The sequence below is a fragment of the Salmo trutta genome, unplaced genomic scaffold (genome assembly GCF_901001165.1).
Source record: "Salmo trutta unplaced genomic scaffold, fSalTru1.1, whole genome shotgun sequence".
Classification (NCBI taxonomy): Eukaryota; Metazoa; Chordata; class Actinopteri; order Salmoniformes; family Salmonidae; genus Salmo; species Salmo trutta.
The window spans coordinates 385,001-402,247 of NW_021822677.1; the positions used below are offsets into that span (position 1 = coordinate 385,001).

The 17,247-nt window shown below is 45.8% G+C and overlaps 1 protein-coding gene across 3 annotated transcripts in view; it reads left to right on the top strand.

Moving 5' to 3' along the window:
- The window catches only part of LOC115183182 (serine/threonine-protein kinase B-raf), a 55,502-nt gene that overhangs the window by 10,373 nt on the left and 27,882 nt on the right, over positions 1-17,247 (top strand). For all 3 annotated transcript variants that reach the window (XM_029744522.1, XM_029744521.1, XM_029744523.1), the window contains 2 exons: positions 4,013-4,300; positions 12,987-13,090. In XM_029744522.1, coding sequence (XP_029600382.1) covers positions 4,013-4,300; positions 12,987-13,090 — 392 coding nt within the window. The remainder of the gene's footprint in view (positions 1-4,012; positions 4,301-12,986; positions 13,091-17,247) is intronic.

A 17,247-nucleotide genomic window follows, 5' to 3' on the forward strand; every position in this document is an offset into this window, starting at 1 on the left:
TGTGAGGAGAATGTAACCCTCCTCCCATATATCTGGAGGTGAGTTACCCTGTGAGGAGAATGTAACCCTCCTCCCATATATCTGGAGGTGAGTTACCCTGTGAGGAGAATGTAACCCTCCTCCCATATATCTGGAGGTGAGTTACCCTGTGAGGAGAATGTAACCCTCCTCCCATATATCTGGAGGTGAGTTACCCTGTGAGGAGAATGTAACCCTCCTCCCATATATCTGGAGGTGAGTTACCCTGTGAGGAGAATGTAACCCTCCTCCCATATATCTGGAGGTGAGTTACCCTGTGAGGAGAATGTAACCTCTCCTCCCATATATCTGGAGGTGAGTTACCCTGTGAGGAGAATGTAACCCCTCCTCCCATATATCTGGAGGTGAGGAGAATGTAACCCCTCCTCCCATATATCTGGAGGTGAGTTACCCTGTGAGGAGAATGTAACCCCTCCTCCCATATATCTGGAGGTGAGTTACCCTGTGAGGAGAATGTAACCCTCCGTCCATATATCTGGAGGTGAGTTACCCTGTGAGGAGAATGTAACCCCTCCTCCCATATATCTGGAGTTGAGTTACCCTGTGAGGAGAATGTAACCCCTCCTCCCATATATCTGGAGGTGAGTTACCCTGTGAGGAGAATGTAACCCTCCTCCCATATATCTGGAGGTGAGTTACCCTGTGAGGAGAATGTAACCCTCCTCCCATATATCTGGAGGTGAGTTACCCTGTGAGGAGAATGTAACCCTCCTCCCATATATCTGGAGGTGAGTTACCCTGTGAGGAGAATGTAACCCCTCCTCCCATATATCTGGAGGTGAGTTACCCTGTGAGGAGAATGTAACCCTCCGTCCATATATCTGGAGGTGAGTTACCCTGTGAGGAGAATGTAACCCTCCTCCCATATATCTGGAGGTGAGTTACCCTGTGAGGAGAATGTAACCCTCCTCCCATATATCTGGAGGTGAGTTACCCTGTGAGGAGAATGTAACCCCTCCTCCCATATATCTGGAGGTGAGTTACCCTGTGAGGATAATGTAACCCCTCCTCCCATATATCTGGAGGTGAGTTACCCTGTGAGGAGAATGTAACCCCCCTCCCATATATCTGGAGGTGAGTTACCCTGTGAGGAGAATGTAACCCCTCCTCCCATATATCTGGAGGTGAGTTACCCTGTGAGGAGAATGTAACCCTCCTCCCATATATCTGGAGGTGAGTTACCCTGTGAGGAGGATGTAACCCTCCGGCCATATATCTGGAGGTGAGTTACCCTGTGAGGAGAATGTAACCCCTCCTCCCATATATCTGGAGGTGAGTTACCCTGTGAGGAGAATGTAACCCTCCTCCCATATATCTGGAGGTGAGTTACCCTGTGAGGAGAATGTAACCCCTCCTCCCATATATCTGGAGGTGAGTTACCCTGTGAGGAGAATGTAACCCTCCTCCCATATATCTGGAGGTGAGTTACCCTGTGAGGAGAATGTAACCCCTCCTCCCATATATCTGGAGGTGAGTTACCATGTGAGGAGAATGTAACCCTCCTCCCATATATCTGGAGGTGAGTTACCCTGTGAGGAGAATGTAACCCCTCCTCCCATATATCTGGAGGTGAGTTACCCTGTGAGGATAATGTAACCCCTCCTCCCATATATCTGGAGGTGAGTTACCCTGTGAGGAGAATGTAACCCTCCTCCCATATATCTCGAGGTGAGTTACCCTGTGAGGATAATGTAACCCCTCCTCCCATATATCTGGAGGTGAGTTACCCTGTGAGGAGAATGTAACCCTCCTCCCATATATCTGGAGGTGAGTTACCCTGTGAGGAGAATGTAACCCCTCCTCCCATATATCTGGAGGTGAGTTACCCTGTGAGGAGAATGTAACCCTCCTCCCATATATCTGGAGGTGAGTTACCCTGTGAGGAGAATGTAACCTCTCCTCCCATATATCTGGAGGTGAGTTACCCTGTGAGGAGAATGTAACCCCTCCTCCCATATATCTGGAGGTGAGTTACCCTGTGAGGAGAATGTAACCCCTCCTCCCATATATCTGGAGGTGAGTTAACCTGTGAGGAGAATGTAACCCTCCTCCCATATATCTGGAGGTGAGTTACCCTGTGAGGAGAATGTAACCCCTCCTCCCATATATCTGGAGGTGAGTTAACCTGTGAGGAGAATGTAACCCCTCCTCCCATATATCTGGAGGTGAGTTACCCTGTGAGGAGAATGTAACCTTCCTCCCATATATCTGGAGGTGAGTTACCCTGTGAGGAGAATGTAACCCCTCCTCCCATATATCTGGAGGTGAGTTACCCTGTGAGGAGAATGTAACCCTCCTCCCATATATCTGGAGGTGAGTTACCCTGTGATGGGTAAACCAGTAAGCTGGATGCTCTGCAGCAGAGTGAGACGTGTGTGTACACATTATGTACATGGATATAGAGATGTATATGTGTGTATATAGATACAGTACCAGACAATAGTTTGGACACACCTACTCATTCAAGGGTTTTTCTTTATTTTTGCTATTTTCTACATCGTAGAATAATAGTGAAGACATCAAAACTATGAAATAACACATATGGAATCATGTTGTAACCAAAAAAGTGTTTAACAAATCCAAATATTTTATGTTTGAGATTCTTCAAAGTAGCCACCCTTTGCCTTGAAGACAGCGTTGCACACTCTTGGTGTTCTCTCAACCTGCTTCCTGAGGTAGTCACCTGGAATGCATTTCAATTAACTTGTGTGCCTTGTTAATTTGTGGAATTTCTTTCCTTAATGCTTTTGAGACAATAGGTTGTGTTGTGACAAGGTAGGGATGGTATACAAGTCCATATTATGGCAAGAACAGCTCAAATAAGCAAAGAAAAACGACAGTCCATCATTACTTTAAGACATGAAGGTCAGTCAATCTGGATAATTTCAGTCACAAAAACCATCAAGCGATATGATGAAAATGTCTCTCATGAGGACCGCCAGAGGAAATGAATACCCAGAGTTACCTCTGATGCAGAGGATACGTTCATTAGAGTTAACCTCACCTCGGATTGCAGCCCAAATAAATGCTTGTCAGAGTTCAAGTTAGACATATCTCAACATCAACTGTTCAGAGGAGACTGCGTGAATCAGGCCTTCATGGTCAAATTGCTGAAAAGAAACCACTACTAAAGGACACCAATAAGAAGAAGAGACTTGCTTGGGCCAAGAAACACGAACAATGGACATTAGACCGGTGGAAATCTGTCCTTTGATCTGATGAGCCCAAATTTGAGATTTTTAATTCCAACCGCCGTATCTTTGTGAAACGCAGAGTAGGTGAATGGATGATCTCCGCATGTGTGGTTCCCACCGTGAAGCATGGAGGAGGAGGTGTGATGGTGTTGGGATGCTTTGCTGGTGCCACTGTCTGTGATGTATTTAGAATTCAAGGCACGCTTAACCTGCATGGCTACCACAGCATCCCATCTGGTTTGGGCTTAGTCCCACTATCATTTGTTTTTCAACAGGACAATGACCCAACACACCTCCAGGCTGTGTAAGGGCTATTTGACCAAGGAGAGTGATGGAATGCTGCGTCAGATGACCTGGCCTCCATAATCACCCGACCTCAACCCAATTGAGATGGTTTGGGATGATTTGGACCGCAGAGTGAAGGAAAAGCAGCCAGAAAGTGCTCAGCATATGTGGGAACTCCTTCAAGACTGTTGTAAAAGCATTCCAGGTGAAGCTGGTTGAGAGAATGCCAAGAGTGTGCAAAGCTGTGATCATGGCAAAGGGTGGCTACTTTGAAGAATCTCAAATCTCAAATATATTTAGATTTTGTTTAACGTTTTTTTTTTTTTTTTTGGTTACTACATGATTCCATACGTGTTATTTCATAGTTTTGATGTCTAAGCTAATTCTACAAAGTAGAAAATAGTGAGGAGAAAAAAAAACCTGGAATGAGTATGTGTGTCTGAACTTTTGACTGGTGATGGATGTTTTAAAAAATGTGTTAATTCTCTCTGTAGGCCTATGAGGAGTATACAAGTAAGCTGGATGCTCTGCAGCAGAGGGAGCAGCAGCTGCTGGAGGCCATGGGAAACGGGACAGACTTCTACTCCTCCTCCCCTACGCCCCCTTCCCTCCTAGATGGGGGTTTGAGCTGTTCTGGGGGATCCGGGGGCACCCAGTTTCTTCTCCCCTCCGCCCCAAATACCCTGGCTGTCCTCCAGACCCCTACAGACGGACGGGCCAATCCCCGCTCCCCTCAGAAACCCATCGTCAGGGTGTTCCTGCCCAACAAACAGCGGACCGTGGTGAGTAACGAGTGGTTATAATACATATACCACTTGGTGTAGGCTATGGGAGGGGTTAGGGGGCTACGGGAGGGGTTAGGGGGGGCTATGGGGGGGTTAGGGGTGCTGGGATAGGGGGCTATGGGAGGGGTTAGGGGGGCTGGGTTAGGGAGCTATGGGAGGGGTTAGGGGGGCTGGGTTAGGGGGCTATGGGGGGGGTTAGGGGGGGCTATGGGAGGGGTTAGGGGGGGCTATGGGGGGGTAGGGAGACATGGTCTTAGACAATAGTTAGGGAGAGATGGTCTGTCCTGTATTGATGATATTAGACAATAGTTAGGGAGAGATGGCCTGTCCTGTATTGATGATATTAGACAATAGTTAGGGAGAGATGGTCTGTATTGATGATATTAGACAATAGTTAGGGAGAGATGGTCTGTCCTGTATTGATGATATTAGACAATAGTTAGGGAGAGGTGGTCTGTCCTGTATTGATGATATTAGACAATAGTTAGGGAGAGATGGTCTGTCCTGTATTGATGATATTAGACAATAGTTAGGGAGAGATGGTCTGTCCTGTATTGATGATATTAGACAATAGTTAGGGAGAGATGGCCTGTCCTGTATTGATGATATTAGACAATAGTTAGGGAGAGATGGTCTGTATTGATGATATTAGACAATAGTTAGGGAGAGATGGCCTGTCCTGTATTGATGATATTAGACAATAGTTAGGGAGAGATGGTCTGTCCTGTATTGATGATATTAGACAATAGTTAGGGAGAGATGGTCTGTCCTGTATTGATGATATTAGACAATAGTTAGGGAGAGATGGCCTGTCCTGTATTGATGATATTAGACAATAGTTAGGGAGAGATGGCCTGTATTGATGATGTTAGACAATAGTTAGTGAGAGATGGTCTGTCCTGTATTGATGATATTAGACAATAGTTAGGGAGAGATGGCCTGTCCTGTATTGATGATATTAGACAATAGTTAGGGAGAGATGGCCTGTCCTGTATTGATGATATTAGACAATAGTTAGGGAGAGATGGTCTGTATTGATGATATTAGACAATAGTTAGGGAGAGATGGTCTGTATTGATGATGTTAGACAATAGTTAGGGAGAGATGGTCTGTCCTGTATTGATGATATTAGACAATAGTTAGGGAGAGATGGTCTGTCCTGTATTGATGATATTAGACAATAGTTAGGGAGAGATGGTCTGGTCTGTATTGATGATATTAGACAATAGTTAGGGAGAGATGGTCTGTCCTGTATTGATGATATTAGACAATAGTTAGGGAGAGATGGTCTGTCCTGTATTGATGATATTAGACAATAGTTAGGGAGAGATGGTCTATATTGATGATATTAGACAATAGTTAGGGAGAGATGGTCTGTATTGATGATGTTAGACAATAGTTAGGGAGAGATGGTCTGTCCTGTATTGATGATATTAGACAATAGTTAGGGAGAGATGGTCTGTCCTGTATTGATGATATTAGACAATAGTTAGGGAGAGATGGTCTGTATTGATGATATTAGACAATAGTTAGGGAGAGATGGTCTGTATTGATGATGTTAGACAATAGTTAGGGAGAGATGGTCTGTCCTGTATTGATGATATTAGACAATAGTTAGGGAGAGATGGTCTGTATTGATGATATTAGACAATAGTTAGGGAGAGATGGTCTGTCCTGTATTGATGATATTAGACAATAGTTAGGGAGAGATGGCCTGTCCTGTATTGATGATATTAGACAATAGTTAGGGAGAGATGGTCTGTCCTGTATTGATGATATTAGACAATAGTTAGGGAGAGATGGTCTGTCCTGTATTGATGATATTAGACAATAGTTAGGGAGAGATGGTCTGTCCTGTATTGATGATATTAGACAATAGTTAGGGAGAGATGGTCTGTCCTGTATTGATGATATTAGACAATAGTTAGGGAGAGATGGTCTGTCCTGTATTGATGATATTAGACAATAGTTAGGGAGAGATGGCCTGTCCTGTATTGATGATATTAGACAATAGTTAGGGAGAGATGGTCTGTATTGATGATATTAGACAATAGTTAGGGAGAGATGGCCTGTACTGTATTGATGATATTAGACGATAGTTAGGGAGAGATGGTCTGTCCTGTATTGATGATATTAGACAATAGTTAGGGAGAGATGGTCTGTCCTGTATTGATGATATTAGACAATAGTTAGGGAGAGATGGCCTGTCCTGTATTGATGATATTAGACAATAGTTAGGGAGAGATGGTCTGTCCTGTATTGATGATATTAGACAATAGTTAGGGAGAGATGGTCTGTCCTGTATTGATGATATTAGACAATAGTTATGGAGAGATGGTCTGTATTGATGATATTAGACAATAGTTAGGGAGAGATGGTCTGTCCTGTATTGATGATATTAGACAATAGTTATGGAGAGATGGTCTGTCCTGTATTGATGATATTAGACAATAGTTAGGGAGAGATGTCCTGTATTGATGATATTAGACAATAGTTAGGGAGAGATGGTCTGTCCTGTATTGATGATATTAGACAATAGTTAGGGAGAGATGGTCTGTATTGATGATATTAGACAATAGTTAGGGAGAGATGGTCTGTATTGATGATATTAGACAATAGTTAGGGAGAGATGGTCTGTCCTGTATTGATGATATTAGACAATAGTTAGGGAGAGATGGTCTGTCCTGTATTGATGATATTAGACAATAGTTAGGGAGAGGTGGTCTGTCCTGTATTGATGATATTAGACAATAGTTAGGGAGAGATGGTCTGTCCTGTATTGATGATATTAGACAATAGTTAGGGAGAGATGGCATATCCTGTATTGATGATATTAGACAATAGTTAGGGAGAGATGGCCTGTATTGATGATATTAGACAATAGTTAGGGAGAGATGGTCTGTCCTGTATTGATGATATTAGACAATAGTTAGGGAGAGATGGCCTGTATTGATGATATTAGGGAGAGATGGCCTGTATTGATGATGTTAGGGAGAGATGGCCTGTATTGATGATGATAGACAATAGTTAGGGAGAGATGGTCTGTCCTGTATTGATGATATTAGGGAGAGATGGCCTGTATTGATGATGTTAGGGAGAGATGGCCTGTATTGATGACGTTAGGGAGAGATGGCCTGTATTGATGACGTTAGGGAGAGATGGCCTGTATTGATGACGTTAGGGAGAGATGGCCTGTATTGATGACGTTAGGGAGAGATGGCCTGTATTGATGACGTTAGGGAGAGATGGCCTGTATTGATGACGTTAGGGAGAGATGGCCTGTATTGATGACGTTAGGGAGAGATGGCCTGTATTGATGACGTTAGGGAGAGATGGCCTGTATTGATGACGTTAGGGAGAGATGACCTGTATTGATGACGTTAGGGAGAGATGGCCTGTATTGATGATGTTAGGGAGACATGGCCTGTATTGATGATGGCCTGTATTGATGATGTTAGGGAGAGATGGCCTGTATTGATGATGTTAGGGAGAGATGGTCTGTATTGATGACGTTAGGGAGAGATGGCCTGTATTGATGACGTTAGGGAGAGATGGCCTGTATTGATGACATTAGGGAGAGATGGCCTGTATTGATGACGTTAGGGAGAGATGGCCTGTATTGATGACGTTAGGGAGAGATGGTCTGTATTGATGACGTTAGGGAGAGATGGCCTGTATTGATGACGTTAGGGAGAGATGGCCTGTATTGATGACGTTAGGGAGAGATGGCCTGTATTGATGACGTTAGGGAGAGATGGCCTGTATTGATGACGTTAGGGAGAGATGGCCTGTATTGATGACGTTAGGTAGAGATGGCCTGTATTGATGATGTTAGGGAGAGATGTCCTGTATTGATGATGGCCTGTATTGATGACGTTAGGGAGAGATGGCCTGTATTGATGACGTTAGGGAGAGATGGCCTGTATTGATGACGTTAGGGAGAGTTGGCCTGTATTGATGATGTTAGGGAGAGATGGCCTGTATTGATGACGTTAGGGAGAGATGGCCTGTATTGATGATGATAGGGAGAGATGGCCTGTATTGATGACGTTAGTGAGAGATGGCCTGTATTGATGATGTTAGGGAGAGATGGCCTGTATTGATGACGTTAGGGAGAGATGGCCTGTATTGATGACGTTAGGGAGAGATGGCCTGTATTGATGACGTTAGGGGGAGATGGCCTGTATTGATGATGTTAGGGAGAGATGGCCTGTATTGATGACGTTAGGGAGAGATGGCCTGTATTGATGACGTTAGGGAGAGATGGCCTGTATTGATGACGTTAGGGAGAGATGGCCTGTATTGATGACGTTAGGGAGAGATGGCCTGTATTGATGACGTTAGGGAGAGATGGCCTGTATTGATGACGTTAGGGAGAGATGGCCTGTATTGATGACGTTAGGGAGAGATGGCCTGTATTGATGACGTTAGGGAGAGATGGCCTGTATTGATGACGTTAGGGAGAGATGGCCTGTATTGATGACGTTAGGGAGAGATGGCCTGCATTGATGACGTTAGGGAGAGATGGCCTGTATTGATGACGTTAGGGAGACATGGCCTGTATTGATGACGTTAGGGAGAGATGGCCTGTATTGATGACGTTAGGGAGACATGGCCTGTATTGATGACGTTAGGGAGAGATGGCCTGTATTGATGACGTTAGGGAGACATGGCCTGTATTGATGACGTTAGGGAGAGATGGCCTGTATTGATGACGTTAGGGAGAGATGGCCTGTATTGATGACGTTAGGGAGAGATGGCCTGTATTGATGACGTTAGGGAGAGATGGCCTGTATTGATGACGTTAGGGAGAGATGGCCTGGGCCTCTGCTGTGCAGGTGGCAGCATACTCTCTACCTCTGTAATTGTATCACTCTTTATTGCGTTGATGCATTTCTTCATCGTGTGGTACGTCAGTTTAAAAACCACAGCCTTTTGCCATAATTACAACTAGAGGTCGGTGTTGTATTGTACATTTAGTTTCCTGTTCTGTTTTTTAACTGGAAGGTCTAGTCTTCATTAGAAGCGTCATGCTACATAAGGGATGTAGCTTAAAGGACAGATGACTTAGCTACAGGACTTAGGGTTGTGATGCTAGGCTATTTGCTCATTGACAATAATAAGCACAGCTCTGTTGCTATCAGTGTGATTGGAGCCCAGTCTGTGTCTTTGGTAGAAGTACGCTTGATTCTCTCCTGTAATGCTGTGGCCTAATGCTGTGGCCTAATGCTGTGTCCTAATGCTGCTGTGGCCTAATGCTGCTGTGGCCTAATGCTGCTGTGTCCTAATGCTGCTGTGGCCTAATGCTGCTGTGGCCTAATGCTGCTGTGGCCTAATGCTGCTGTGGCCTAATGCTGCTGTGGCCTAATGCTGCTGGGGCCTAATGCTGCTGGGGCCTAATGCTGCTGGGGCCTAATGCTGCTGGGGCCTAATGCTGCTGGGGCCTAATGCTGCTGGGGCCTAATGCTGCTGGGGCCTAATGCTGCTGGGGCCTAATGCTGCTGGGGCCTAATGCTGCTGGGGCCTAATGCTGCTGGGGCCTAATGCTGCTGGGGCCTACTGCTGCTGGGGCCTAATGCTGCTGGGGCCTAATGCTGCTGGGGCCTAATGCTGCTGGGGCCTAATGCTGCTGGGGCCTAATGCTGCTGGGGCCTAATGCTGCTGGGGCCTAATGCTGCTGGGGCCTAATGCTGCTGGGGCCTAATGCTGCTGGGGCCTACTGCTGCTGGGGCCTACTGCTGCTGGGGCCTACTGCTGCTGGGGCCTAATGCTGCTGGGGCCTACTCCTCCTATCACCATTCATACTTCAACATGACATTGAACTAATGCAGAGCAGTGTTGTATTTGAAAGATAAATGATTGATTTTTAAAACTGGGTAAATCAAGATATAGACTCGGTCTTCTTCACAGTACAGGTGAATGCATATTATTCAATAGAAGTGTGTCATGCATTAAGTTATTCAGCTGATTTTCATATACAGATAACAAACAAACCCTTCTGTTTAGGACTAGGCGGTATCTTCCTGCATTGTAAAGTGTTCTAGCCTGTCTGGACGGTTTAAACATCTCTACACCATTTCAAATCTACTTTCCACCTTCAGAAATGAGCCGAATCACATCGCACGGCACAAAGACGTCAGTTTCAACGTCTAGTTTGGATTTACTTTTGGTTGTGTGTTGTCAACTGACGTGAATTCAACGTGAAATAATAACACAAAAAAAAGTCATTTTAATTTAAAAGTTAGGCGGGGGGAAAAAATAAAAAATGATTTGATTACATTTTACAAATCCAATCAGTTTTCCATGTTGAGTCAACATCATCACATTCTATTTTGGGGGTTGAAATAACGTGGAAATTCTGATTTAACCAGTTTCGGCCCTTGCGGGATATTGGTAAAATGATTTGAACATATTGGACCATGCGTATAGCCTATGTGCAGTTGAAGTCGGAGGTTTACATACACTTAGGTTGGAGTCATTTTAACTCGTTTTTCAAACACTCCACAAATTTCTTGTTAACAAACAATAGTTTTGGCAACAAGTCATTTCTCCAACTATTGTTTACAGACAGATTATTTCACTTATAATTCACTGTATCATAATTCCAGTGGGTCAGAAGTTTACATACACTAAGTTGACTGCCTTTAAACAGCTTGGAAAATTCCAGAAAATGATGTCATGGCTTTAGAAGCTTCTGATAGGCTAATTGACATCATTTGAGTCAATTGGAGGTGTACCTGTGGATGGATTTCAAGGCCTACCTTCAAACTCAGTGCCTCTTTGCTTGACATCATGAGAAATCAAAATAAATCAGCCAAGACCTCAGAAAGAAATGGTGGACCTCCACAAGTCTGGTTCATCCTTTGGAGCAATTTCCAAACGCCTGAAGGTACCACGTTCATCTGTACAAACAGTAGTACACAAGTATAAACACCATGGGACCATGCAGCCGTCATACCGCTCAGGAAGGAGACGCGTTCTGTCTCCTAGAGATGAACGTACTTTGGTGCGAAAAGTGCAAATCAATCCCAGAACAACAGCAAAGGACCTTGTGAAGATGCTGGAGGAAACGGGTACAAAAGTATCTTTATCCTGTGGTGGTTAATTGCTGTATTACCAAATGAGGAGAGAGACAAACTTCACACACCAGTCAGAGTTATACTTAAACTACATCTTTAATAATTAAGAGCTTTGCAAAAACACTTGACTTTCAATGATGCGCCATTTCTAATGAACCATTGAAAAGTGACAACACAAAAGTACAAAGATCTTTTATAGCCAAGATACACCCCTCTCAACCAACATGACGAACCACAGATACATAGAATGGTCACAAGGTTAAGATTTGTATGAAAGGTATCTATAATACATAGCAGACAGTTATTACTGTGTCAACAGTTTTCATTGTATATATAGACCAGTGTCTGGTCCTCCGACTCCAAACTGGAACCGTCTCTCCCTGGTACGGTATAGCATAGAACCATTAACTCATGTTATCTGGAATGCTCTTTAGGTTTTATCACCCAAAGACATCGTAAATCTCCTCTGTCAGTGTTATCTCATAGAGGCCTCAGTAGAACACACACAATAGTTAACAGAATACTCTATTCGGTCGAATAAAACAACCATTATAATACAATACAAGCATTATAACATAATCTTGCAATTTTCCACGACAATCCACAGTAAAACGAGTCCTATATCGACATAACCTGAAAGGCCGCTCAGCAAGGAAGAAACCACTGCTCCAAAACCGCCATAAAAAAAAAGCCAGACTACGGTTTGCAACTGCACATGGGGACAAAGATTGTACTTTTTGGAGAAATGTCCTCTGGTCTGATGAAACAAAAATAGACCTGTTTGGCCATAATGACCATCGTTATGTTTGGAGGAAAAAGAGGGAGGCTTGCAAGCCCGAAGAACACCATCCCAACTGTGAAGCACGGGGTTGGCAGCAGCATGTTGTGGGGGTGCTTTGCTGCAGGAGGGACTGGTGCACTTCACAAAATAGATGGCATCATGAGGATGGAAAATTATGTGGATATATTGAAGCAACATCTCAAGACATCAATTCAGGAAATTAAAGCTTGGTCGCAAATAGGTCTTCCAAATGGACAATGACCCCAAGCATACTTCCAAAGTTGTGGCAAAATGGCTTAAGGTTAACAAAGTCAAGGTATTGGAGTGGCCATCACAAAGCCCTGACCTCAATCCCATAGAAAATTTGTGGGCAGAACTGAAAAAGCGTGTGCGAGCAAGGAGGCCTACAAACCTGACTCAGTTACACTAGCTCTGTCAGGAGGAATGGGCCAAAATTCACCCAACTTATTGTGGGAAGCTTGTGGAAGGCTACCCAAAACTCTTGACCCAAGTTAAACAATTTAAAGGCAATGCTACCAAATACTAATTGAGTGTATGTAAACTTCTGACCCACTGGGAATGTGATGAAAGAAATAAAAGCTGAAATAAATCATTCTCTCTACTATTATTCTGACATTTTACATTCTTAAAATAGAGTGGTGATCCTAACTGACCTAAAACAGGGAATTTTTACTAGGATTAAGTGTCAGGAATTGTAGAAAAACGGCTAAGGTGTATGTAAACTTCCGACTTCAGCTGTATATGGTCCATACCTGCTGTTCAGTCCCTGAAACGAACTGTATGGTTCCTCTGTCTGTCCCAGGTCCCAGCCCGCTGTGGCATGACAGTCAGAGACTCTCTGAAGAAGGCTTTAATGATGAGGGGACTAATCCCTGAGTGCTGTGCTGTCTACAGGATACAGGATGGGTAAGACACACACACACACACACACACACACACACACACACACACACACACACACACACACACACACACACACACACACGTATACCTTGGCCAAAAGATAAAATCTTCACATTCTGTCAATTGATGCTCCTGCCCAACTTTATAATAGTTTCAGCACAGCACACGGTGAGAGGGCAATGTGCAGTACACACAGTGAGAGGGCAATGTACAGTACACACGGTGAGAGGGCAATGTACAGTACACACAGTGAGGGGGCAATGTACAGTACACACAGTGAGAGGGCAATGTACAGTACACACAGTGAGAGGGCAATGTACAGTACACAGTGAGAGGGCAATGTACAGTACACACGGTGAGAGGGCAATGTACAGTACACAGTGAGAGGGCAATGTACAGTACACACAGTGAGGGGGCAATGTACAGCACACACAGTGAGGGGGCAATGTACAGCACACACAGTGAGAGGGCAATGTACAGTACACACAGTGAGAGGGCAATGTACAGTACACACAGTGAGAGGGCAATGTACAGTACACACAGTGAGAGGGCAATGTGCAGTACACACAGTGAGAGGGCAATGTGCAGTACACACAGTGAGAGGGCAATGTGCAGTACACACGGTGAGAGGGCAATGTACAGTACACACGGTGAGAGGGCAATGTACAGTACACACGGTGAGAGGGCAATGTACAGTACACGGTGAGAGGGCAATGTGCAGTACACACAGTGAGAGGGCAATGTGCAGTACACACAGTGAGAGGGCAATGTGCAGTACACACAGTGAGAGGGCAATGTGCAGTACACACAGTGAGAGGGCAATGTACAGTACACACGGTGAGAGGGCAATGTACAGTACACACGGTGAGAGGGCAATGTACAGTACACACGGTGAGAGGGCAATGTGCAGTACACACGGTGAGAGGGCAATGTGCAGTACACACAGTGAGAGGGCAATGTGCAGTACACACAGTGAGAGGGCAATGTACAGTACACACAGTGAGAGGGCAATGTACAGTACACACGGTGAGAGGGCAATGTACAGTACACACAGTGGAGACCAGTGAGAGGGCAATGTGCAGTACACACGGTGAGAGGGCAATGTACAGTACACACAGTGGAGACCAGTGAGAGGGCAATGTGCAGTACACACGGTGAGAGGGCAATGTACAGTACACACAGTGAGAGGGCAATGTGCAGTACACACAGTGAGAGGGCAATGTACAGTACACACGGTGAGGGGGCAATGTGCAGTACACACAGTGAGAGGGCAATGTGCAGTACACACGGTGAGAGGGCAATGTGCAGTACACACGGTGAGAGGGCAATGTGCAGTACACACAGTGAGAGGGCAATGTGCAGTACACACAGTGAGAGGGCAATGTGCAGTACACACAGTGAGAGGGAAATGTGCAGTACACACAGTGAGAGGGCAATGTGCAGTACACACAGTGAGAGGGCAATGTGCAGTACACACAGTGAGAGGGCAATGTGCAGTACACACAGTGAGAGGGCAATGTACAGTTCACACGGTGAGAGGGCAATGTGCAGTACACACGGTGAGAGGGCAATGTACAGTACACACGGTGAGAGGGCAATGTACAGTACACACAGTGAGAGGGCAATGTACAGTACACACGGTGAGGGGGCAATGTACAGTACACACGGTGAGGGGGCAATGTACAGTACACACTGAGGGGGCAATGTACAGTTCACACAGTGAGAGGGCAATGTACAGTAACACACAGTGAGAGGGCAATGTACAGTACACACAGTGAGAGGGCAATGTACAGTACACACAGTGAGGGGGCAATGTACAGTACACACAGTGAGAGGGCAATGTGCAGTACACACAGTGAGAGGGCAATGTGCAGTACACACAGTGAGAGGGCAATGTGCAGTACACACAGTGAGAGGGCAATGTACAGTACACACAGTGAGAGGGCAATGTACAGTACACATGGTGAGAGGGCAATGTACAGTACACACAGTGGAGACCAGTGAGAGGGCAATGTGCAGTACACACGGTGAGAGGGCAATGTACAGTACACACAGTGGAGACCAGTGAGAGGGCAATGTGCAGTACACACGGTGAGAGGGCAATGTACAGTACACACAGTGAGAGGGCAATGTGCAGTACACACAGTGAGAGGGCAATGTACAGTACACACGGTGAGGGGGCAATGTGCAGTACACACAGTGAGAGGGCAATGTGCAGTACACACGGTGAGAGGGCAATGTGCAGTACACACGGTGAGAGGGCAATGTGCAGTACACACAGTGAGAGGGCAATGTACAGTACACACAGTGAGAGGGCAATGTGCAGTACACACAGTGAGAGGGAAATGTGCAGTACACACAGTGAGAGGGCAATGTGCAGTACACACAGTGAGAGGGCAATGTGCAGTACACACAGTGAGAGGGCAATGTGCAGTACACACAGTGAGAGGGCAATGTACAGTTCACACGGTGAGAGGGCAATGTGCAGTACACACGGTGAGAGGGCAATGTGCAGTACACACGGTGAGAGGGCAATGTACAGTACACACGGTGAGAGGGCAATGTACAGTACACACAGTGAGAGGGCAATGTACAGTACACACGGTGAGAGGGCAATGTACAGTACACACGGTGAGGGGGCAATGTACAGTACACACGGTGAGGGGGCAATGTACAGTACACACTGAGGGGGCAATGTACAGTTCACACAGTGAGAGGGCAATGTACAGTAACACACAGTGAGAGGGCAATGTACAGTACACACAGTGAGAGGGCAATGTGCAGTACACACAGTGAGGGGGCAATGTACAGTACACACAGTGAGAGGGCAATGTGCAGTACACACAGTGAGAGGGCAATGTACAGTACACACGGTGAGAGGGAAATGTGCAGTACACAAAGTGAGAGGGCAATGTACAGTACACACAGTGGAGACCAGTGAGAGGGCAATGTACAGTACACACGGTGAGAGGGCAATGTACAGTACACACGGTGAGAGGGCAATGTACAGTACACAGTGAGAGGGCAATGTACAGTACACACAGTGGAGACCAGTGAGAGGGCAATGTGCAGTACACACAGTGAGAGGGCAATGTGCAGTACACACAGTGAGAGGGCAATGTGCAGTACACACGGTGAGAGGGCAATGTACAGTACACACGGTGAGAGGGCAATGTACAGTACACACGGTGAGAGGGCAATGTACAGTACACAGTGAGAGGGCAATGTGCAGTACACACAGTGAGAGGGCAATGTGCAGTACACACAGTGAGAGGGCAATGTGCAGTACACACAGTGAGAGGGCAATGTGCAGTACACACAGTGAGAGGGCAATGTACAGTACACACGGTGAGAGGGTAATGTACAGTACACACGGTGAGAGGGCAATGTACAGTACACACGGTGAGAGGGCAATGTACAGTACACACGGTGAGAGGGCAATGTGCAGTACACACAGTGAGAGGGCAATGTGCAGTACACACAGTGAGAGGGCAATGTACAGTACACACAGTGAGAGGGCAATGTACAGTACACACAGTGAGAGGGCAATGTACAGTACACACGGTGAGAGGGCAATGTACAGTACACACAGTGGAGACCAGTGAGAGGGCAATGTGCAGTACACACGGTGAGAGGGCAATGTACAGTACACACAGTGGAGACCAGTGAGAGGGCAATGTGCAGTACACACGGTGAGAGGGCAATGTACAGTACACACAGTGAGAGGGCAATGTGCAGTACACACAGTGAGAGGGCAATGTACAGTACACACGGTGAGGGGGCAATGTGCAGTACACACAGTGAGAGGGCAATGTGCAGTACACACAGTGAGGGGGCAATGTACAGTACACACAGTGAGAGGGCAATGTGCAGTACACACAGTGAGAGGGCAATGTACAGTACACACGGTGAGAGGGAAATGTGCAGTACACACAGTGAGAGGGCAATGTACAGTACACACAGTGGAGACCAGTGAGAGGGCAATGTACAGTACACACGGTGAGAGGGCAATGTACAGTACACACGGTGAGAGGGCAATGTACAGTACACAGTGAGAGGGCAATGTACAGTACACACAGTGGAGACCAGTGAGAGGGCAATGTGCAGTACACACAGTGGAGACCAGTGAGAGGGCAATGTACAGTACACACAGTGAGAGG